This window comes from Argiope bruennichi, chromosome 7, assembly GCF_947563725.1.
Source record: "Argiope bruennichi chromosome 7, qqArgBrue1.1, whole genome shotgun sequence".
NCBI classification, from domain to species: Eukaryota; Metazoa; Arthropoda; class Arachnida; order Araneae; family Araneidae; genus Argiope; species Argiope bruennichi.
The window spans coordinates 101,856,258-101,882,286 of record NC_079157.1 but is presented as its reverse complement, the minus strand read 5'-3'; the positions used below and the strand labels follow the sequence as shown (position 1 = coordinate 101,882,286).

General features: G+C 33.6%; 1 protein-coding gene across 4 annotated transcripts; it reads right to left on the bottom strand.

Moving 5' to 3' along the window:
* Positions 1–443: 443 nt before the first annotated feature.
* On the bottom strand, positions 444–20,947 carry LOC129975643 (uncharacterized). 4 transcript variants are annotated; one of them, XM_056088734.1, is made up of 4 exons: positions 20,845–20,947; positions 17,321–17,478; positions 3,870–4,145; positions 444–1,307 (listed from the first exon to the last, which is right to left on the bottom strand). In XM_056088734.1, the coding sequence occupies exons 2-4, from the start codon at positions 17,471–17,473 to the stop codon at positions 585–587; spliced, it is 1,152 nt and encodes a 383-aa protein (XP_055944709.1). In that variant the 5' UTR covers positions 17,474–17,478; positions 20,845–20,947; the 3' UTR covers positions 444–584. The 4 variants fall into 4 exon arrangements, with proteins under 4 accessions (XP_055944709.1, XP_055944712.1, XP_055944713.1 ...); XM_056088737.1 differs by having other exon boundaries at positions 17,321–17,402; positions 20,845–20,914; XM_056088738.1 differs by lacking the exon at positions 20,845–20,947 and adding an exon at positions 6,638–6,714 and having other exon boundaries at positions 17,321–17,407.
* Between the last annotated feature and the right edge of the window lie 5,082 nt (positions 20,948–26,029).

Here is a 26,029-nt window from a genome sequence, read left to right as displayed (position 1 = left end):
CGCCGAAATTAAGTGCGGAGATTTTTTTTTTAAGAGAGAGAAGAAACGAATTGCAAGCGGAATGTTCGACTACGTCCACGAGTTCGGAGTCCGAGAACCAACTGAAATTCAAGAAAGCCTTCGACTTTGACTGTTGTATCTCCTACTACAGATGTAAATAACTATTTATTTAACGAAGGTTAGAACAAGTTGTTCTTTGTATATATAGGGCTGTAAAATAAAGAATTGTCTGGAAATTCTGCTTCGTTATTTGATCAGTCTAGATGAAGACATTACACCACCTATCACCAGTGACTCCTACGATAATCAACATGTTAATACTACACAAACTCATTTCTAGAGATTATGCGAGAAAGTTTCGGAGAGATTATTCACTTTCGTGTTTAGTTATCATAAAAACAAATTCTACCAGAAAATCTAGTTTAACGGTTAAAACAACACGGTAAATTAATTAAATTTTATTTGAAATGCTTGATTTACATGAAAATAACTAACATAAGTTTAGTTACTTTCATGATAATAGTTTTGATAATTAGATTTCACACAAATTCACTGTTTTTGGAATCATACACAATCAACCAAAGCTATTCCTCATGTGACGAAGAGGTCGAGGAACTGTCGGGGCTTGAAATGTCACTATCTTCATCGCTATCACGTTGCTCTTGCCCTGCTTTGAAAACAATGTCCAGAATATTTCTCAAGGAACTAGCACATTTGTCCCAATTCATCTCCCTCAGTTTTTGGGCAATGAAATCTGCGAACACATCGAACAGGTCTCTATGCTTTTCGCCACCAGATCTGGAACCAAGTGATGGAATGTTTCCAAAATCATTTAACGAAGATTGGAGCTTCTCTCTAGTTCCATCTTCAGCGTTTTTCGTTGATGAAATGGAACATCCAGTGGATTTCTTTGATGTCCCGGCAGTAGGATGCGACCTGTTTCTCATTGATGGCGAGGATGTTTTGGTACGTCGATGCAATTTGGCTCGTGTAGCCTTTGAAGTACTGCCATCGGCATCTGGTACTACAGAGTTTATTTTTCTTTTTCTCTGTAGTCTGTTTAAAATATTTGTTTCTTGTGATTCATCCACGTTTGTTGAATCGGGATTGGTAACGGGGTGCGAGCTTCCAAGATCAGGAGGTAAATTGCTGGAAGAAAATGAACTGTTTGAGGATGATGCCAAATCTTCTGCACAGAGGATATTTTTGATAACTAGTGATGGAGGTTCGTTCACAGATTCGACAACTTCTTGCTTGATGGCAATGGATGGTTCAGAAACAGGTTGGGATTCAGCATCAGGAAGAGTCTGCAAACAAAAATAAATGAGGTTTAAGCTTGAGATTCAGATAACCTAACTCTTTTATGTTACCTCTTAGTTGTAGCAGAGAAGGAATCATCTAATTAGATAACAGTGAGAATAAATAGATAGCAGGTGTGAATCACAGGAGAGTCACGGAGTAGAAAATATGTAAAAAATGGATGTAACTCTACATCTAACCAGGACTAGGGGATGGCGATTGTAAAACCCATAATTAAAGGTCAGAATCAAATCCGACAAGAAAGAATAGATCTACTTTGTCCATCATGTAAGGAAATTTTTGTAAATTTACCATATGGATTACTCAAGTTGTATACATAGTATTTATTAGTAATATAATTATAAGCATGTTGTTGTTGTTTCTTATGCCACTTGCCACGGACAAGCCCGCTGTTCAAAGACAGCCGGTTTAAGCCTAAGGGGGAGCGCCTCTTGTTTTTTATTGTAGAGCCAACTTGGGCCAAAAGTACGACATAACTACTCACGCATCACTCATTCGCTTGCACCACCCCTTTTTATAGGAGGGCACATTCACACATCTCACAGATAGAACAACCATGCCCAAGCCGGGACTCGAACCCGGGACGCCCAGATCACGGGGAAGATGCGCTACCCCTATGCCAGGACGCCGGCAATTATAAGCATTAAGAAAGTATTATTGAATTTCATCTGGATTATATATTTCATCTGGGATCCGAATAGAAAATTTGGTGTAGCCCGTTGAGGAACTCTAGAATCAGAGGAACTGAAAGGTGATTCCACCACCATTTGAGGCAAAATAGATGGACTGCCCCTGCCTCTATTTTTTTTTTTTTTTTTTTTTTTTTTGAAAAATGGAATGGGAAAGATTAACATTTTGTTGGTGGGCAGTTGAGCTTTATATTATAGAGGGGTGAGTCGGAAAGAACAGTCGAAATCGCCGGGATTAGATATGTTTAACGACGCCGAGACTGGATGTACTGGAGAGGGTTTAGCTAACATCTCCCATGAAGAAATGGCCAGAATGAATGTCACCGCCTCTTCTTTCTCTGACATCTGAGACTGCAGAGATTTCGTTGGTGGTCAGTGGAACATTGCACTGGAGTGGGGTGAGTAGGAAAGCAGAACAGTGGAAATCGCCGGGACTAGATATGTGGTGAATCGCATATAAGCCAGTAACAGCGCTTCTGCCCGAACAGCTGTTTTGGCAAAAACCTCGGACGCTGAACCTTCAACCTTCGTACAGCTGTTGTGGTGCCATCTACCCGCAACTAAAGTCGCCAGACTCACTTGGCGCAGCAACCCTAAGTCGCCAGACACACTTGGCGCATCAGCACCCACAAACGCTCGCCATAACGCTTGGCGCTATTCAAAATAGGGTACGGCCCATTAAGACAACAGCTACTAATATCTTAATATATATCATCACTCAACGCCAAATCGTTCGTCTCCCCTTCGACTCACTGGAGGGAGAGTACTGTGGTGAATCGCATATAAGCCAGTAACAGCGCTTCTGCCCGAACAGCTGTTTTGGCAAAATCGGAATGTTACTGAACTGCTAACCCAAAGGTCCCAGGTTCTATCCTTAGCGCGTCCCATACCGCTTCAGATACGTTGAGCGACGCCGAGGTCAGATGTACAAAAGGGAATTAGGCCAACATTTCCTAAGTACAAATGACCAAAATAAATGTTACCTCTTCTTTTTTCTCTGAAATCTGGAACAAAAAGGCATAATATTTGTTGGATGAAACGGAATAATATTTCAGCATTGGTGGTAAGTTGAACTTCGTATTGGTGACGGGTGAGTCGAAAAACAGAACAGTGAATATTGCTGGACTAATTACGTTGAACAACGAGATCGGGGAGGGTCAGTTTAGTTTAGTTATATTAACGTCCCGTTGTAAAGCAACACTAGGGCTATTTTGGGACGGACCTCGTTCATTTTGAACCGCGGTCAGATGACGAGGACGACACCTGAGCTGGCACCCCCCTCTCCACACCACATCACACCAGCGGGAGGACGTTTGGCATGACGGATTTAACGTGCAACAGACCCCCTTACACGAAAATTCTTCGGTGAAATCGGGTCTCGAACCTGAAACCCTACGGCTCACAAGCCGAGACCTTACCACCAGCCACCGCGGCCTCGGGGAGGGCCAGGCTTATACTTCTAAATAAAGAACGAAACTGTACTGATTTTCGACACCATTTAGAAGCTTATGATCGTGATAGATATAGACTTAGTTTTACAATAACACCCATCATTCATCAGCACCAGTCTTGTATTTGAAAGAAAAAAAAAATCTGCATCCATATTTTAATTACTTGAATAACTAAAAATAAAGTTATTTAAGATAAACTATTGGAAACTTTAATTCCCGGGAAGTTTGATGAAAAGAACCTACTTTTCTTATTGACAAAATGCCACATCTAGATACTGCTTGTCTTTAATTATCCCGTATTGCTTTACCAACAAAGTACCGCTTCAAATGTTAGACGTTGACACGTATTTAAACGCAAGAGTTTTTGTCCAGTTATGTTTGTCATGTGATTAAAATAAATTTTATTTACCTGCAACAATTTTGCTAGTTCACTTCCATCAGTTGCTTTAGATTCTCCTTTCTGTGCTTTCACTTTCTGTTCAGGCTTTCTTTTTCTGTTCGCCAGTTTGTACTGGTATAAACCAGTTCTGCCGACAGGCCCAGAAGAAGGCAAAAAAAGGGAAGGAACGGCGCCCTTCCTCAGACGGGGTACTGTCAAAGGTGCAGTCAAGGTGCGGCCTGTCCTAGGATCGAACGCAGAGGCTTCTCGAATTATTTGGTCGGGTTCGAAGTGCAGCTCGCAAACCTATAAGGCGGGAAATAAATTGTAATAACTTTCTTTCATTTTTATTTAAGGAGAATAGCAATAACTAAAAAATTCGATTTCGAGATTTGATCATTTTTACCTTAGTTCCAGTTAGTTATATTAACGACTCGTTTTAAAGCGACACTAGGGCTATTTTGGGAAGGAACTCGTCATTTTGAACCGCGGTCGGATGACAAGGACTTTACCAGAGCTGGTACCCCCTCCCCCTTCTCCAAACTTCCACATCACACCAGTGGGAGGACATTTGACCAGGGGGGAATTACCTTGCACCAGACCCGCATACACAACGGTTCTTCGGTGGAATCGGGTTTCGAACTTGAAACTCTCGGGTCCCGAAAGTTCTCCCTTCGTTTGACAACTTTCCGATTAAAGAAAAAAAAAAATTTTAGAATTTTGTCTGCGATTACATGAATAAAATCGAAACAGACAAGACGGATGAAATTAAGTAAGCAGTTCATTACATCAAAATTCTAAATTCATATCAAAACTTAAAACGGTTCCTTCAATAAGTTGTCTGTCTGTCCGTCTAATGTAAAAACGATATATAACTCAAAACGCAATGGGCAAGGTGGACACGTTTTAAAATGGAGAGATTCCTATCAGTTTCACCAATAAATAAGAAGCAAGATCATCTCCATCAGGAGGGCTTGCTTTTCTGTCCGTCCGTAAGAACATGATAACTTCAAGACCTAGTTCGGGGGTGTTTTTCCATAAATAAATAATTCTCTTACCACCCCCTACAAAATTGTTGACCTTGGGAAATGATGTGAAATGATCAGATTTCTATAATCACAATCAAGTTCATGGACACTTTTGCTTCAAAGCATAATAAAGAAAACCGAATTTGTCTTTCATCTTCTTTTTGCCGAAAGATTGAAACCCAAATTTGATTCATACTTACAATTTTAGCAAAAACATATTAAATTTCATTTATCCAAGACATTCCATTCTTCAGTTATATATTTGAGAAAGTACAGACAGTCATATGGTCATCTCGTGAACATGCTTCGTTTGAAATTTGACTGGAATCTAGACTGCATATGGTAAATCTGTATACCAAATTTTATTCTTCTAGCTCATTACGTTTTAAATTTATAATTGTGTTCATTAGCAATCGGACAGGCAGACAGACTTCATTCAAAAATTTGACAGAAACCCATAAATCTGGTGTGAAATCCACATACCAAATTTCATCCATCAAGTTTAAAGAGTTTTTGAATTATCATATTCATAAGCAGTCATAATTCTAAAAATGTGTTTTTTGGCCTTAGGGAGGTTTGAAACGTAAAGATTAGTCAAAATCCCTAGTTCGAATTTTTGACATAAACTTCCTATAAAAGAAAGTAAAACAGCAAAGGAGTTTTTAATAAATGCTTTTTACTCAAAGATCTTTTCCTGCATTTAATTTTCTACTTAATCTTCCAAAAAAGAGCGTTTAGCTTAATTATGCTAATTTCTCGTTTTAAAGCAACTTAAGGACCTCGTGATTTTGAATAGCAGTCAGATGATGAGGAAAACACCTGAGGTAGTACCATCACTTTTTTATTTTATAATTTTTACCGTTTAAAAATATTTTACCACTTTGTTTAAAATTATTTTTAATTTTTTTTCAACGCGGAATTCTGATACCAACTCTCTAGCAGATGACACGCCATGAAATATTTTGATGATTCAGTTTGTCATCTCTGTTTTTAAAGAAACTGCTTACGTCAGTTAACATGTTAATGTCAGTTACCATGTCAGTCAACCCATGTTAAAATTAATAAAAAATATCAACATTTTGAGAAATGGAGAATTAAAATGGCGGGAAAGGGCTCAACTTGGCAAATCTAAGAACCCTTACAGGATTTAACTCATCTCTGGCAGCAAAATGAGTTTACTGTGGGAACAAGTTAAAACACTTATATTTCGGTCCTGACCCGAGTCTTTCTTTACATTATCGCACAGGCAAGTTTAGTTTAGTTATATTAACGTACTGGTTTTTAAAGCAACAATAGCGCTATTATGAGACGGACCTCGTCATTTTAAACCGCGGTCAGATGCCGAGGACGGCACCTGACTGGCAGCCCCCTCTCCAAATTTCCACACTACAACAGTGGGAGGACATTTGACACGACGGTTCATCGGTGGAATCGGGTCTCGTACCTGAAACCCTCCGGTTCCGAAGCCGAGACCTTACAACCAGGCCTGGTGATAAAGTCGTTTTCAAAATAAAACACAATTAAAAAATTCTGTTCCCATGGCCCGTATGCACCCAGTGTCAGGCGCATTTTGCCCTCTTTCCCATCTTCTACGATTCTCCGAAATCTGATTAGCGGTGCCGTTCCCATGGCGCTTAGTCTGTTAGGAACCGCTTCTCGTCATTTACCACTCTCAGACGTTCTCTATCGCATTAATACTCTCCGTTTATCACATATTTTGAAAATAATTTTCAGAAAAAAGAAGATAAAATGCATGATTCGGATACTTACAAGGAAACAGCTCATGTTGCAACCATTCTTGTGCTATTAAGTGGCTGTATCTTGAAAACAGACAAGCGCAACTCTTACTATTTCCAAAAAGATAGGAAATTATCTTAATAGGAAAGTATTGTTATCGAAAATATATATTATACTTCGAAAAGAAAAATCAACCAACGGGGGTAGTCTCCCAAAAACTTTCTCGCATACTCTCTCATAAAGGTGTCATCCCTGGGGACACTTTTACACGCCACTGACGTACAATAGTTACGAAATATTAACTTTTGGCGTAAATTCAGTGTTCTGAATGAACCTATCGTGTCATCCTTGGCGAGTTATTTTGTTATTAATCATATCCAAAAACAGAATTTGTGTTTTGGACGTGTTTTCCTCAACCGACTGAAACAAAAATATTTGACACAAAAATGCACATGTAGTCACAAAATCCCATAAGAAATTTGACATATTTGAGTCATCGCGTTTACATGTTTCTGGAAGTACAGACCGAACGACAGTCAATTCCTTGTTGGATTTAGCTCAAAATTTGATGAGTGTTTACACAATAGAAGTTAAATCTGTGCAACGAAATTTATCTATCTAGCTCTCTTCGTTTTTGCATTCATCATGTTAACTTATATTCGAACAACCAGAACGAATTTCTCCTGAACGGATTTCAATCAAAATCTGACAGATATCTGCAAATTTGGTACAAAGACCGTAAACCAAATTTCATCCGTCTAGCTCAAAGCGTTTTTGTGTCATCTTTGTCATAGATAGACAAACAGTGTTTTCCCCAAATGTGTTTTTCTAAATAAGAAAGGTCCAAAACATGGATATTTGTCAAAAACCCGAGTTTGAATTTTTTAAGGATTACTATACTCTATATTATGTAGACGAGAAAGTAAAAATGAATGTGTATTTGTGACTATGTGTTGACGCTCTATAAGCTAGACCTGGATCAAATATATACCTTAGTGCAGATATACTTTGAGAGCGAAAGAATATGCATCTTTCGCTCTCAAAGTATATCTGCACTAGGAAGTATATCTGCACCTTGGAACGATGTTTTGAAATTTTAATTAAAGAACTAAGCGAAATGTTATTTTTCGGCGATAACTTCCGAAAATATTTCACCACAAAAATTATTCTTATAACATTTTAAAACTAAAAAATTATCCTTACAGCGATGCTAAGTGTTTTACAGCATAATTTTTTTCTATTTCTAATCAATTTTTTAAAAAAACATATTAAGCGTATCTTCTAATTAGAACACAAATTCTGGTAGAATATTAAAAGTATCATAAGAACGATAATACAAAAAAGATTTCTAGAAGAAGTTATTGATAAAAGTCACTCTCAACATTGAAACCTTTTTTTTTTACAATCCGAATTAATATCGATATTGATACAACTAAATACTAAAACATATAAAATAGAGAAATTAAACTTTTATTCTTAACACAAATTATTATTGACAAAATGTATGAAATTATGGATGACAGTGACGCAAAAAATATATTTAATTCCGAGAAGAATCTGTAAAAAACTTTAAATTTATCTATACTTATATATAAAGCTCAATGTGTGTGCGTGTTGGCGCTCTACAGAAAAGACCATTTGACCTACAGCTATCAAATTTGGTACGTGTATACCTTGGAGGTCGGGAATGTGCACCTGGGGTACCGTTTTTTGAATTTTTAATTAGAATTTTATTTATTAATTAAAAACTAACTTTCCAGCCAAAAAAATCCTTTCATTTTCCCCACCGCCAAATGAGTAAGGCTTCAGTTTTTTTTCTCCCAACAGCAATGAGGCTAGGGCTAACATTTTTCGGCCGATTATTTCAAACGATTCTGTTTATTTTCTTAATGTTTGATGCATTTAAAATTAAACATTGTTAATGAATCGATCTTTCAGATTCATTCTGAAGTACTTTTGAATTGGAATAAAACAGATTAAAGGAAATAAAAAATGTCTAATCTACATAGCGTTACCCCAACTGGCGCAGAAAAATTCACGCATTTGCGTTACCGTAACTGGCGTTGAAAATTCCCGCATGCACATTGTATTCTGATTGTTTACATTTGAACGGAAGCGGACTTCATTTAAATTATTTGTAGGTTAGTTGTATGCTTTTGTAATTAAATTGTATTTATGTTAGTTTAAGTTCATCGTTTTTTTTTTTTTTTTTTTTTTTTTACCTGTTTCCGACCGATTATTTTAAACGATTCTGTTTATTTTCTTAGTGTTTATGCATTTAAAATGAAACATTGTTAATTAATATACCTGCTCAAGATGAATCTGAAAAAATTTTGTTGACAAATAAATTAAGAAAGATATTCTTTAGTACCCATAAGGTTTAAATGCTCAGTAACTCTGTTTTCAGTAATCATATTACAAAAAAAATGCTTTGTTTCAGTAAAAATTATTATTATATTAATTGCAGATTAATCATTTCCACTTTAATTTAAAACATAAAATCTACGGGAGCTAACAGAAAATTGGAGAGATACAGATTAAGTTATGACTGAAGGCCTTTATAATATTATGAGTGAATTGAAATGTGAAGTTTTAAAATATTTTAATGAAGAAGCTATTAAAGTAGGAATTACATAAAATAGTTAATTATTAAAATTTTAACGAGCATTAAGGAAAGAAAGATTCTGAATTCGCCAAAGGAAAGAAAGAAACTGATAAATTTTGTATTGTTTTAAGTTAGAAATTAAATCACATTCTTAACAGGTTAGAAATAGCAGATTATATCCATTTTTTTCGAATCTTAGTTCAGATTCTGAATTCGCCAAAGGAAAGAAAGAAACTGATAAATTTTGTATTGTTTTAAGTTAGAAATTAAATCACATTCTTAACAGGTTAGAAATAGCAGATTATATCCATTTTTTTCGAATCTTAGTTCAGTTTGGTTTAGTTTAGTTATATTATCCCATTTTAAAGCGATACTAGGGCTATGTTAGGACGGACCTTATAATTTTGAACAGCGGTCAGATGATGAGGAGGTCACCTGACCTGCTGCCCCCTCTCCAAACTTCCGCACCACACCAGCGGGAGGACATTTGGCCCCCGACGGATTTAATGTGTACCAGACCCGATTACACGACAGTTCTTCGGTGGAATCGGATCTCGAATCTGTAACCTTTCGGCCCCGAAGCTCAGACATTACCACCAAGCCAACACGGCCCCCTTTTTCCCCCCCCCCTTTTTTTTTTCTTTTTTTTTTTTTCTGTGTGAATATCGAAATTCAAAAATATTTTGCTGAAGAAACTAAATTACTAAATTGAATAAAATATTTCAATTAAAAATTTTATCGACTATTAATCCCAAAAATCCAACTGATCGTGAAAGGTGGTTAGTAAATAAATAAAAAAAATACAAATACGTTTACACAAAGTTAATTAAATAAAAAAAATATTAGCATAAAGTAGATCATTAACATATTAAAAATATTTCGAAATTTGAAATAAATCAACCAGCTTATTAAAAGAAGGGCCTCAGATGGTGCACTGTGTAAGGCCGCAAAATATCTAAATCTGCCACTGATTATATTGGGATTATAGCTCGGTGCAATGACTATGCAATCTCTAATAATACACGAGTTTAATAATGGGAGAGGCAGTGATGCAATTTCAGCGGTATCCAGTGGCGTAGCGACTGGGTGGTGACAAGAAAAATATTAATGCTCCTTGCGCCACTGATTATATTGGCATCATAGCTGGGTGCAATGACTATGCAATCTCTAATAATACATGAATTTATTAATGGGAGTGACAGTGATGAAATTTCAGTGTTACCCAGTGGCGTAGTGACTTTAAACATATTGGGGGAATAGCTGTGTGCAGTGACGTCATAGTCCAATCCTCCAATAATATGAGTTTATTAGTGGGGCAGACAGTGATGCAATTCCAATGGTATCCAGTGGCGTAGCGACTGGTGGGAGAGCAAGAATGATATTAACGCCCCTTGCGCCATTTTTCGGGGGTGCATACATTAACACTTTGATGCCATTTTTTTAACCGGAATATTATGAAAGGGCAAAATATAATACTTCATCCGTGGCGCCATTTGCATGTAGTAATCCACTGAAGACGAAAAGGGTAGGGGAGAGAATCATACAATGCCCAATGGGATCCAATTAACCTCTCTACGGCATTGATGGCATCTCATTGTACCTAATGTTTATTCTAATGTAAAAACTGTCTTTCTGTTTGAGAAATTTTTGTTTTACACATTGCAAGAAATAAAAAAAACTTACCCGACTAAACTTCGACTGAGGAAAATCTTTACGTTTAATAGCTTCCACCCATTTTGCAATAAGTTCTTTTTCCTTCGGGAAGCCGAATACACTAACTTTTAGGCCATTTCTATAGTTCCCACGGCATCCGGGCACACAACAAATCAACGGCATTTTTGATTTAACACTCAAATTTGGCTTCACAAGAAGAAACGATTATCTCCAAGTTCGTTACAAGTCAAGGTCAACTCCCACTCCGCGAAGCCGTACAACCGCTCGATTTAACTGTAACTTTCTTCAGTGACGTGTGAGCCCGTCGGAGCAGCTTCGATCAGTCAGTGGTTGCCGTCGGCGCATGACTTCCCTGTAACGCGTCGTGTGACGTCATGACCCCTCTCATCGAGCGCCTATCAGTGCTGTAAGTTATAACTTAGATAAAATTGTAACCGTCACTAAAGGTGATTGCTGAAGGTCATTCTGCGTTCTGGCTGGAATGTTAACTAGAAGCTGAAAATATCGTAGCGAAATATCTCGTTTAGAAGATATAGATTATCGAACCTTCGTATGTCGCAAAGGTATCATTGTAGCAAAAAGTAGTAAGGGGGGAGGGGGTGTCGTAGTATAGATTTTCTGAGCTCCAGCTGTGTGTTTTTTTTAGATCAGCGTTCCCAATTTTTTGCAGGGTAAAAAAGTTTTTGATGGCCTCTAATTAAAACGCAAGTTAAAATATATAAACTTATAAATGTCGTCTAATATATTTTCTACGCAAGTATATGGCAGTAATCAATAAAGCCTTGCTATAACAGAATTAAATGTATATTATTTGTAAAGTAATAATTTTTATTTTTATTTCTTAGCTATCGCAAGGTTAAAAAATAATTTTTTAAGCAGTGGGAATGGTTTCCTTGAAACTTTCTCGCATACTTTTCAATAAAAGTTTTGTACCTTTTCCCTTCAGCATTTACCATTTGATTGGCGCAGTTTAGCCAAACATGACTCTTGCGCCATTAAACCACAATCAACCAACCCCTCCACATAAAATTGTGTGTTTTAGGTAACTCCACGAATAATAGCGAACAATAGTTACGAAATATAGATTTCTGGAGTGATTTTCGAATATTTCTGGATCTGTCGAGCGAATATGTAATTTTGACACCTTTTTTTCTGACAGATTAAATCCAAAATTTCACATGGAACTATGACTGCAGTCATACCAAATTTCATTGATTTAAGTCACTGCATTTATGAATTATGAGAGAAATTTCATGCTGACAGATGGTCAATCCTTTGACCGACATGGTTCAAAATTTGATAGAAATCTACAATTTAGATGCTACACCTGTGTACCAAATTTTATCCATGTAGTTATTTACGTTTTGTAGCTTTCCACTTGACTTGAACAGATAGGCTTCCTCAGAATGGATTTCGTTCAAAATTTGATAGAAATCTACAATTTAGATGCTACACCTGTGTACCAAATTTTATCCATGTAGTTATTTACGTTTTGTAGCTTTCCACTTGACTTGAACAGATAGGCTTCCTCCGAGTGGATTTCGTTCAAAATTTGATAGAAATCTACAATTTAGATGCTACACCTGTGTACCAAATTTTATCCATGTAGCTATTTACGTTTGTAGCTTTTCACTTGACTTGAACAGATAGGCTTCCTCAGAATGGATTTCGTTCAAAATTTGATAGAAATCTACAATTTAGATGCTACACCTGTGTACCAAATTTTATCCATGTAGCTATTTACGTTTGTAGCTTTTCACTTGACTTGAACAGATAGGCTTCCTCAGAATGGATTTCGTTCAAAATTTGATAGAAATCTACAATTTAGATGCTACACCTGTGTACCAAATTTTATCCATGTAGCTATTTACGTTTGTAGCTTTTCACTTGACTTGAACAGATAGGCTTCCTCCGAGTGGATTTCGTTCAAAATTTGATAGAAATCTACAATTTAGATGCTACACCTGTGTACCAAATTTTATCCATGTAGCTATTTACGTTTTGTAGCTTTTCACTTGACTTGAACAGATAGGCTTCCTCAGAATGGATTTCGTTCAAAATTTGATAGAAATCTACAATTTAGATGCTACACCTGTGTACCAAATTTTATCCATGTAGCTATTTACGTTTGTAGCTTTTCACTTGACTTGAACAGATAGGCTTCCTCAGAATGGATTTCGTTCAAAATTTGATAGAGATCTGCAAATTTGGTCTACAGTCTATTAATCTTTGGTTTTGATGCATTTGGGGGGGGGGTGGATGTATTAGGCATTTTTTTTTCTTCTGTTAGCGGATCATTATTCGTTTTAATCCGATGTCGGTGATTAGTTTTGATTTGAGGGTTAATAAATAGTATAACCAGTGCGCTTGGCGACCAGTTGGTTCGCCAAGGATATTGGTTGTATTTAATTTCAACCAAATCAAATAATTGTTTCTTATATTCTCTACTTATTGTACGCATGAACCTTTCACTGGACACTAGTTCTATGATATCATAGCACTATTAAAAATGTACATGTACGTGTTATTCATATTCTAAATTTCGTAGAATATTCGTAGAATTTTGACTTCATCTTTAGCTTTGAACAATGGAAGAAAATCACATGATAAATTAGTTAATGAAATAATGAAAATGACTTGAGTTTCAGGACAACACTGTAATTCGATTGTTGGAAATGAGGCAAAAATAAGATTTAATAATAATAATAAAATAAAAGTGCAAGAATTTAGGAAAAAATTACAAGACAATTAAATTGGTGTCATTAGAAAGAAAATTTTTTAAATTTTACAGCGGTGTAAATTTAGTTTTGGTATTGTAATGCTTTCGGATGCTGTCGTGTAAAAACGTCCAAATTCAGCTTAATTTTTAATTAATTAAAATTTCAAAAAAAAATCGCTTTGAGATGTAAATTTCCATTTTCCAACGTATACGTGTACCAAATTCGGTAGCTGTAAATCGAGCGATCGGGCTGAAGTGCGCGAACACACACACTTTTCCGTCTTTATTACTGGTAGATATATTTACACCTAAATTTCATTGCAAATAATAATTTCTTTTTCTTAAGCACTTAATATGCGTGAGATTTTATACAGCAAATTTACTAAGTTGATCTGTAAAAATCAGATTCAAAATATTGTAAACAGGTTAATAAACCCTCGAGATTGGTCCACTTCTAGTACTAAACAAAGGGTAAGTTCATCCAAGAATTTCCATTTTTGGTTGCTTTTGGTATATTTTGATTCATTTATTACTTTAGTCGACCGCATTTCTGTTAAAGCAATTCCATTTAACATGAAAATGTCTGATGGAATTATCATATATTGAGCTACAAGTCATAAGACAAATATGATACAAAAATAAATTAAATTCTTTAGGAAGTTGACAGATGAACTTAAAGCTATTATATTTTTCACGCAATTATTACCAATAAAAGATTTTTTAATTTCAATTCATTGAAAATTAAGTTGCGACGTTTTCCCTCATTATTTTTGAAGCCTCTTATCATACAAAAACTGTCTTTAAGAAGCCATTTCGAAATTGAAAAGAAAAAGCGTTATAGCTATAAAAATTTCTGCTAAATTTCTTAAACTATGGTTCATTTTTTAAACTTTATTGCAAACATAATTTATGATAATTCTTTTTATGGTTGTACTGAAATTTAAAATAACTGTATTGCTTTATCAAATCCTTCACTCGCATGCTTTTTTTAACGTTATTCAGACAAAATAAATAAAAATGTTTTCTTTGGTGATTAATTCCAAATTCTCACTTTCAGATAATATTTGTAGACTCACAATCTTTCTAACTATGTGATGCAAAAATTGTTACGCACATAATGAAACGGCTGATGCTATCAAGCCAACCGGGAAAATGCAAGATGTATAATGAATTCCAAAGTTTAACTGAAGCGTATTTACATTCATTCCAATGTTTGTGACTTGTCTTTTCTACGATGTCAGGCCTCCTGCCAAAGAAAATGCACAAATTTTCAACATTCAGATGCTAGAGTGCGAATTATCACCCTACTTCCCTTTTGCACAGGGTTCAGTTTCGACCTCCCCCCTCGCCTCCATAGGTGAAGGTCAATCAAGTCTCTTTCGAGGTCAAAAAGACCAGTTGCTAGTTCCATGAATGGGGGGATTCTTAGAACTTTCTATTTTTAGAGTTTTCTCCCTCTACGGAATGTGCGCGTGTGTGTGGAGGAGGGGGAGGGGGGGGGGGTCTCTGTCCTTTTCAACTTGTTTCTAAGCGCCTGTCCTTAAAAACTAAAAAAGGGAAACAAATTTAAGTACCACATACAAAATTACATGAATTTCGAATTACATTTACACTATGCAAAATGTTTGGGATGTCCTAAATACGAAGTACTATGCATGTATCGCCCCCCCCCTCGAACCGAAGAATACAGACCCATAATGTCTTGGAAAACGATGCCTAAATGGATACATAATAGTTCTTTTTATAGCCTTCTCAAGAAAATGAAATAAACAGATAGTTCACATTTATAGTTTATTATATAAAGTGAATGTTAATTGAAGTCTAGAGCAGGCAGTGCTCTTATATGTCTTGCTATAATGATTCATGAGCTATTGACTCGAATTAATTTTTCTGAAAATCTTTATTGATCCAATCCTATTTTGTATGCTTTTAATGAACTTCTACAAACAATCTACCATATGCTTGGCGCAGTATTGCCAAATTTGGCTTTTGCGCCAAAAAACCTCAACTACCTACCTACAAACAATCAAGTCTTGTATAGAAACATTTCCGTTTTTGATAGTTAACTAATTAAATATGGGTAGATAAACATTGATATCGCAAACCGTAATCGGATGACAAAAAAAAAAAAAAAAAAAAAAAAAATCATTTGACATAGCATAGCAACAAATAGGCAAAGAAAGGTATAAAAGAAATTCTTTAACCTTCCGTCAGGCGCAATGCAAATCCTAACACGATCGGGCGCAATTCATCTAAGAGATTAATGTACTCAATTAATGCAATTTTTGAATGTATGTTAAAAAACATATTAAACAGAACTTTTCACTTACATTTGAGTATATTTAGTATGAGTACTTGAGTATATATGAGTACTCAATTAATGTGACTCCATCTCACAGATTAGTTGCGCCCAATGGAAGATTAACCCGGATACAACGCTACTGGCATTAGAAGAACAGGGACAAAAAAACACTGGCCTGGGCGTAGATTATCCTTGCTACCAGAATGCGGATATTTCATTTTTCTCTTTTTAAACAAAATCAATGACGAAATGGCAACCAGTGCACGACATCGCCTTTATTTGGCTTTAAAAATGAGAAACGAAACAGAAAAGGAAATATTTTGTTTTCATGACTCCCCCGACCTGCATGCTTGATTGTTAATATATCCCCCTTAATCCTACCCCAATTTTAATATATACACGAAAATCAATGGGATAGATAATATTATGGTTATATCGGTTAAAACTCAAAGTTTTCGATTATGAATGCTGAATGCTTTAGCATTTATAATCGAAAACTTTCAGCAATTCCGATTTTAGGTACAAATAGTTACTAAAACATACTACATACATTTGTAATACAAACATGCTACATAATTCAACTATTTTGACTTTTTTTATAAATGAATAAATGTAAAAAATAAAATATGAAGTTAAAAAAATTGTAAATGCAAAACAATTTTGTTAAATGCATCTTGTAAATTCGTTCCTAGATCGTTCAATTTCATGAGAACAAATTATATATTAAATAATATTATTTTTTTCAAGATGCCTAAAATAATACAATTCCAAGGTTAGAAAAAAACGCATCGCTATATCTCAAATATGATACACAATTAATCACTAGAAATTCAGCTATTTGCTTATTATTTCTATTGCAGATTAATTAATAATTCATATATAATTAAAAGAATTGCACTTCGCAGAATTATTACATTTAGATAATTTATACCGTTGATAAATAATAAAACGATTTAGAAAATGTTTATGTACAATATTAGTTTCAAAAATACCATAATATGTTTTAATATAAACTCCAGGAGAAATAAAAGAATAACAAATAAATAAAATAAATACTGCTCCCAAATTGGGAATAGCGAAATATGCATTAATAAAAATGTTTACTTCATTTTTCAAGAATAATTTATGACAATTCTAAAAACGTATACAAAATCGTCTGCCTTTTATCCTATTTTATTTCTTTTCAAATAATATATTCCGATAAATAAATAAATAGAATCGTTTGCCTTTTTCTTCCATCAACTGACAGAAAAACTAATTAATTAAAATTATAAACATCATTTAAAAAAATCGTTTTCTTTTTCCCAAATGAAACAAGATTTTATTAATTAACATTCGTACTAAAAAGAAATTATTTAGAATGTCGTTTTATTTATACAGATAAACTGAATATCAACAACAACAACAAAATCATACCCTAGAATGCTTATAAGTCTTGAAGTTTTCATTCGGAATGGCTTTAATCCACATTTGATGAAGAGTTTCATTTCGAGGGAAACTAAACACAGAGAATTTCAAATTATCTTTATAGTTCGAACGACATCCAGGAACCGAACATTTGAACGTCATTATGGCTATTCAAGCAAAAGAAAACATGTTATGAGTACATTATAAGCCTGTTAATCTTAACATCTTTAATCTAAATATTAATATCTAGGTACATTATATACAGTTGTTCGCATTAAAGTATTTTGTTTTCATTCGATTTGAAGTCGCTCGCATATTTTAATATGATAAAAATGCGAATACTCAAACTTCGGCGATTTTTTTTTTTTATTTTTAATTATGGGTAAATGATCTGAAGACACAGCTTTGAACAATATTGGATATAAAATATCCTCAAAGATAAAGTGGAGTGGAAATTTAGAGAAATAGTCCAGATGTTTTACACCGTTTAAAATTATGAGGTTCATGCCAAAATAATCTTCATTTAACTTCAAAAGAAAATGTTAGTCTTAGTAAGCGACATGGTTAATTTTTATTTAATGATTCATTTTCTAATTTAGGAGTCACGTTAAAATTGTTCTGATGAAAAAAAATATATAATTGTGTCGATTCTTTGCAACCGAAAATGTATTTAAAAAAGAAACTTTTAATATACAGTGGCTCAAAAAATTGAGAGTACACTTTACGTTTGCTTGATAAATGAAACTTTCAATATAAATAACACATTAGGGGGAAGTGCAAACATGTTTTTATTTTTACACATAACAAATGGTTTAATTTAGAGTAAAAATAAGGAAAAATCAACGGAAAACTTCTAAATTGAAAATTTTCAGAAGAATTTTAAATAAACATACGCAGAATTTTGCCTCAAAAAATTGAGAATACACCAATGAAAGTTTTGCAATATCACGCATAGAAATAAAGTGTCACTATTAAATTGCATGTCTTTTGGCTCTTATAATGGTCTCTGAACGTCATGGTACCGATTCGACCCATTTTCGGTGGTATTTGAAGATATTTTACCCTATTCTTCTTGCACCACTTGTTTTAAATGGGTTTTGTTTCTAATTTTGTGTTGTTGAACCACTTTTTTGGGTATGGCCCACGAATATTCAGTGGCATTGATGTCGGGGTACTGTGGTGGTGTGTGTAACTGCTATTTACAATGAAAAAGACACCATATTTTGAAGTTACGTGTATTCTGTTTGGGGTCGTTGTCTTAATGAAATTTCCATCTAAACCTAAATTTTTAGCACTTTCCTTTAGATTGCTGCGAAGTATATTCAAGTAAACCGTATCATTTATAATGCCATCTAGAAAAATTAAATTTCCTACCCCGGATGAAGCCATGTAACCTCAAATCATCACAGAGTCACCATCATGTTTAACTGTAGGACGTAAATCTTTTGGATACAAAGCAGTATTAGGCTTTCTTCATGCAGTAAGATGGTTGTCACTGCCAAAAATGTTGAGGTTTCTTTCACTACTAAATATAGATTTCTTCCAAAGGTTATTGGTCTTCAATTGATGAGTTTTTGCAAACTTCAAATGCTTTTTCTGAATTTGCAAGCTGATGAACGGTTTCTTTCTAACAATGCGACTTTTATATCCAGCTTGTCTAATGGCATTTCGCACAGTTTCAGCACTTACACTTCTGCCTATGATTTGAAAAGTTTCTGCAACAAGTTGGATGAACCATATGGTCGCAGCAATCTAAAGGAAAGTGTTAAAAATTTGGGTTTAGATGGAAATTTCATTTTCCAGCAGGACAACGACCCCAAACAGAATGCACGTAACGTCAAAATATGATGTCTTTTTCATTGTAAACAACAGTTACACACACCACCACAATACCCTGACATCAATGCCATTGAATATTCGTGGGCCATACTCGAAAAAGTGGTCTAAAAACACAAAATTAGAAACAAAACCCATTTAAAACAAGTGGTGCAAGAAGAATGGGGTAAAATATCTTCAGATACCACCAAAAATGGGTCGAATCGGTACCATGACGTTTAGAGACCATTATAAGAGCCAAAAGACATGCAACTTAATAGTGACACTTTGTTTCTATGCGTGATATTGCAAAAATTGCATTGGTGTATTCTCAATTTTTTGAGGAAAAATTCTGCGTATGTTTATTTAAAATGCTTCTGAAAATTTTCAATTTAGAAATTTTTCATTGATTTTTCTTAATTTTTACTCTGAATTAAACCATTTGTTATGTGTAAAAATAAAAACATGTTTGCTCTTCCCGTTACTGTGTTATTTATATTGAAAGTTTCATTTATCAAGTAAACGTAAGGTGTACTCTCAATTTTTTGAGCCACTGTATATTAATCCATTGTATTCCGAAAAGTAATGAGATGTATTATTATACATATGTGAGTATAAGCATTCCTTTTAATGTTAGAAAATCTCAGAAATAATGTAGTTTTGTAACAATTTCTAAAAAATAACGAGAAATTAGATGGGTTTTGTTATAATCATTATCCTATAAGAATGTAAAAATGATGCATTTTGCATAATGACAATCAGACTAGATTCAGAAGTGATGAGAATTTAAAAAAAAAAAAAGTTCTCAGATCGTTTTACTGAATGTGTTATTTTAAAAGATGATAAATAACCCGACTGCATCTAATAACAGATTATGATGCCAACTTACAGTTTTTTTACAGTGAAATTGTTAAACACTTTGTAAACATCTGTGCATTATACTCTAATTGAAATTACAGAGGACACCGTTTAATGTGATTGCAGTTAAATGTTATCGTTCGCTTTATATTATTGAAATTTTTGAATAAGTTAATTTTATCAAAAGCCCCTAAATGGTTATATTAAATTCTATTATAGAATAGCGACCAAAATTAATCAGTGACGCTTTAGAATCCTGTTGTGCAACCTGGGATGCCAGTAAAAGGAACAAAGAGAGGTAGCATGTGGAAATGGACACCACAAAAATGAAGTTAATAATAAAACATTAAAAAAAAATTTAAAAACAATAAAATAATAATCATAAAAAAATTTAACCATGTGAGGTTGTTCATCCATATTAGTTATATAATCATATTTCTACATGCAGAAAAAAAAAGCGAAAGAAAAAGTCCTCAAATTTTCTTTTTTTAAAAATCTTTTGATTTTCTAAATTTATTTTTTATTTTATTCGAATGGAAATAACCCGAAACGGGTGGTGGTGGGGGGATCTGAAATTGAGACGTTGTTTTTATATTTCATAGGTTCCTTAATCAGCGAAGTCAAATATTTCTTGAATTAAGAAGTGATTCCAAAAAAGTTAATATTACCAATAAAAAAGTATCTCTAAAACACATCACCCTTTCTTTTCCTTAGTAACCTTATCCAGTTTTGAAAAAACTCGAAACAATTTTGAGTCACACTCGAACTGAAAATGGCGCATTACTTTTTCTGTAATCAGAAACGAATTTAAGGTGAATTATAAACTCCGATAATCCCATTTTTTATAATCAATCGCTTACCTTTTTTCACAACCACGATGTCTTTTCCTCAGCTTTTCCTAATTTTAAAAACATGTACTATCAGCGTTTCCTTCATGAAGGACACTCGGTCACACTGGTAGGCCGAACAAGGAAACTAGTAAAGACTGCCTGGCAGCGATGACGTCACTAGATGCGCAGGTGCAAAGTGCAGTTTTGCTTCGAGATAATTCTTCCGCGCGGAAAATAAAATGGCTGCTGCATTCATCCAGAATTCTGAATGGTGTGAAAGTAGCTGATCTCACCTGTTCGTACAAATAATAAATTCGTTTCGCGTTCCTAGTATTCTTCTGTTTAGAAAAAAAATTGTAAAATAATTGATAAATTATTCGAAATGAAACAAAGATATTACGTTTCAGAAACAAATTTCGAATAATATGAAATTCCTGTGTTTTGTTTTGTTAGGTTTATTATTTTTAATTTTGTTCCAAACAAGGATAAAATAATAAAAAAAATGTGATATTGCTAATATATTAATAATAATTTGTTGAGTGTTGAAATTGTTTATATTTATCGTAATAAACTTAAAATTGTTTCACTCCACTGGTACCTCTACATGAGGTCGTATGCATACTAAAAACTTAATATGCATTTTTTTTTTTATTCAAACAATATATACAAAATTTTAAAGAGATAGCAACTATTAATTTTGATTGTTAATTAAAATATTTGTGTTGTCTTTTTATGAATTTAATCGACGAAAGCCATTGGCAAAATAGTACAACTATCTAATTATTTTTTAGATGCCAAAAGAGTGCCAAATGTTAATAATTTCACTGATAGAATAACTGCCAAATGCTAAAGCTGCTACAATAAATTATGGCCAAAATTAGCCTCTTCATTTTCAAAAATTGAAGTAGATAGATACTGGATGGAAAAGTAAATAACAGATAAAGCAGATTCAAATCAATGATTGATTTAGCAACTATATACGAAGACTACGTTGGGACAGACATCAAAATATTGAACCATGTTCAGTTAACGCGAAAAATACCTGAGTTAGCAACTCTTTCCTAAATTTCCATATCACACTAGTATTCTACGACTAAAAGTTATTTCCTTCTATCATAAATTTTTTATCATAGAAAAAAAATTACAATTTATGTATTTAAATGATTCAAATTAAAAGATTTGTAATTTGAATGTATCTTTATCATACTGTCTTGTGGTATTGCTTTTATGTTTGCCTAATGTATTAATGAATTGTAAACATTTGTGTTATTTCATATTAACCCCTTTTGGCGACGAACTGGTTGGATGGGAATATTTTCTGCGTTGAATTTGATTCTTAAACCTCTTATGCATAGCTTAATGTTCATGATTCCCTCCACTTAATAGCTTAACACTTGTTCTGTTTATTATGTACATGAACCTTTCTAATGGAGTCGAATCCCATGACGACCTAATGTCATTAAAAATCCATGTGTCTACATCTAATTGCACGTTATTTTATTGTGGTAATTCCATTTTTTGATACCTAATCTAAACACTCAGATAATTAGAAGCCAGTGGGAAAAAAAATCGCTCGATTACATCAATGTTGAAACAATGAAAACAGTTTGAATTTGATTACAACAATGCAAGTATTATAGAAAATTAGGCAAAAAATTTAAAACACAGTCAAAATTCCTTAAAAATGCTGTAAAGAAGATAAAATCGGTATCACTAAAAAGACAATGGCTTCAGTTTTAAATTATGTAAAAATAAGTTTTATCTAATAATATTTTCGAGAATTTTCGTAGAAAAAACGCGAAAATTTCATTTAATTTTTAATTAAATAAAATTCTAGTAGAAATTTTTTAAAAAATCGATCGGAGGCTCACTTTTCAATCTCTCAAATGATATCTATGCCAAATTTGGTAGATCAAACGTGTCTGCCTTTCAGAGCATTAACATATACAGACTATTTGCTTTGATTCTTTTTTTTTTTTTGTTTTGCCTGTGTATTGTACCTTGTTTACTCTGTCTATTGTGTGGATGCGTGCTATCGTTAATGCAGGTGTAATGTTAGAAATTGTGTGACATTGTCCAGCACCTAAAAACAATTTTATTTTGATGTAAGTATGGTGATGCTGTTAGAAGGTAAAGTCCGTAACTCTATTCTTAATAAACAAATTGAATGCCACGGGGGTTAATGGTGACCTCAGTAAAATAAATACATTGTGAATAATTACACAAATTAACTTATCTCTTGTAGTTAATCTCTTACTAAAATATTCACCGCATAATAAGAAATCATGCTGGAAGTTCCGTTGAGAGCTACACGACCATCTCCTTATAATCCTGTTATGGCTCTCAGTGACTTCCACCTTTTCTTGTATTTGAAGAAATTCTTTCCGAACATTAGTGACTTCCACCTTTTCTTGTATTTGAAGAAATTCTTTCCGAACATTAGTGACTTCCACCTTTTCTTGTATTTGAAGAAATTCTTTCCGAACATCTCTTTCCCATAAACGAAGACCTGCAGCCAATTTGGACACGTTGGGCTTATTCCCTGGCGAAAGACTTCTATGACACCGGACTACAAAACTTAGCTCACAGATGAAAAGTACTACAATTCTGGGGTTACAATGTTGAGACGTAGTTGAAATACTGCCACAAATCTATTAGATACTAAATTTAAAAGGTGTATAGCTTTTGCAATATATCATTCCAGGTAATTTTGTTTATTTTTACGAACAGTGAAAGACTTACTCTCTGGGTGCCTCTTGTATAAGAAAAGAATGAAGAGACCACTCTACTTAAGTCTAAATTCAAACTACTTTATATTTAAAAAAAAAAAAAGTTATTCATAGACATACATATATTTTAACATAAACTTGTGCAATTCAGCTTCCTATATGGAAGCTGATTATGAGCACCAATATTGTAATGAAGTATAACAAATAAATAATAAAAAAGGAACTTTGGTATAGTTCAAAACATTATAAGTATAACTTGTACTTCAGATAGAAAAATTTTCATGAAAATGCATAGAACGTCGTAAAACGTTTTATCTAAAAGAAATTTAATTTATTAAAAATAAGTAAAAATTTTTTCCACATCTATTGATAAAAAAAAATTAAAGATTATTTTCAAAATTACTAAGACTACTACATAGAACTAATACGTTGCTTTAACCCTTTATTCACCGAATTACTTTGCCGCCAATTTTTTAACTTTATTTTTGCACCAATAGTTAAGTTTTTTTCCAGAATAATCTCAGGGAATCCAAGAAAAAAGTTTTAATTCATCGAAAACTATCTTAATTTAATTATCTGGCTATCTGGGTTACGTTCTCCGTGTCTTTTTGAATACCATGAGAAAAAGTAGTCATGTTATGAAGATATAACCCAGATTTAAAAGGTACTTTTAACATAAATATCGTCTATAAATAAAGGGTTAATATATATAATATATATATAATAATATATAGTTATATAATAAAGGTTTTTCAATTTCTTGATCAAGTAGCATATATACAAGGTGGAAACATTAAAAATTTAACTTTCGGTATTCGAATAACTGAATAATAAATAAACAAAACGTTGAAAAATAATACTTTTGGTAATTTTACAGACAACAAACCAACTTTCTTTCGTCAGACATAGCGAAAGAGTAATTAAACACTTTTGTGAACTAATGCTTCAAGAAATTCGAATATATTGTTTTTACACCAAATGCAGTGATGTCAGCACACTATAGGCAAGTAACACAAAATACATGTTCAGTTTTCTTTCTGGACGATGAAACAGAATCCATATCATTATAGCGAATGGCAACTCAAGAAGACAGAAAGTGACAGTTTATGATGTTACATCAAGCGAAATAGTCCTTAATATGATAGAAACATATTCAAAAGAAACAGATGTACAAGTTGAGTAATCCGAATCACCTTCAGCTACGTATCAGAAAAAGAATACTTTTTTTTTCTGGGTTTTAAGAAACGTTTTTGTTTCTTATGTTCTATGATCCTATCAGAAATGTTATTTAATGACATGAAAAAAATGCGACACCGTATGTAGCAGTTGGAACATCAATATTGAACCCAACATCTAGAGCAGCAATATGGAGCACAATATCTTGAGCAACAATTTGGAGCACAATATCTTGAGCAACAATTTGGAGCACAATATCTTGAGCAACAATTTGGAGCACAATATCTTGAGCAACTATTTGGAGCACAATATCTTGAGCAATTATTTGGAGCACAATATCTTGAGCAACAATTTGGAGCACAATATCTTGAGCAACAACTTGGAGCACAATATCTTGAGCAGCAATTTGGAGCACAATATCTTGAGCAACAATTTGGAGCACAATATCTTGAGTAGCAATTTGGAGCACAATATCTTGAGCAACAACTTGGAGCACAACATCTTGAGTAGCAATTTGGAGCACAATATTTTGAGCAGCAATACGGAACACGACATCTTAGGCAGCAATACGGAACACGACATCTTAAGCAGCAATAAGCCATCAATCTGATCATCATCTTATCCTCAGAAACGCATAATTCCGTCGGTTGGAGAACCATTTAAAGTTAATTTATGTTCATCTATCTTACCAATAAATTCTAATTTCCAAATAAATTCTTTTAGTTTCATTTTCACTTTTTCTGTAGTATAAAATAGCATCATTTTAAGCTCGTTGATTTGTAATTTGTTTATCTTACCGATTCAAAAATTATTCTACATTTTATCAGAATTCACTTTAAATAACATTTATGGATATTTTGTTTAAAGATATTTACATTGAACTTGAAAGAAGTAAGATATTGAGATTAATAGTATCAATAACTGTTATCCCCTGATTCCAGATGTAGGGACAAAAAAAAAAAAAAAAAAAAAAAAATTTTTTTTTCAATAAACACAAGTGAGCGAACACACACAAAACAAATTGAAGCTTCAGTCAGTTAACAGGTACAAAGTAGTTTCGTTGATGCGATTTAGTCCATATTCGGGAGTTCCAGTGAAAAAAAGAGGTACAATAAGACGGAGCATTCCCGCAACACGGAATGATGATAAAGAAAAGAGACTCAAAAAGGTCTCAACTGAATGTGGTCAGTATAATTAGAACATACTGAAGTGCTTCATCGCTTGAAGAGAAACTTGCAGATTGGATATTTACATTGAAAACTATTTTATTTCATTGAATTCTTTCTAACATTCTAACCAAGCTCATTAAT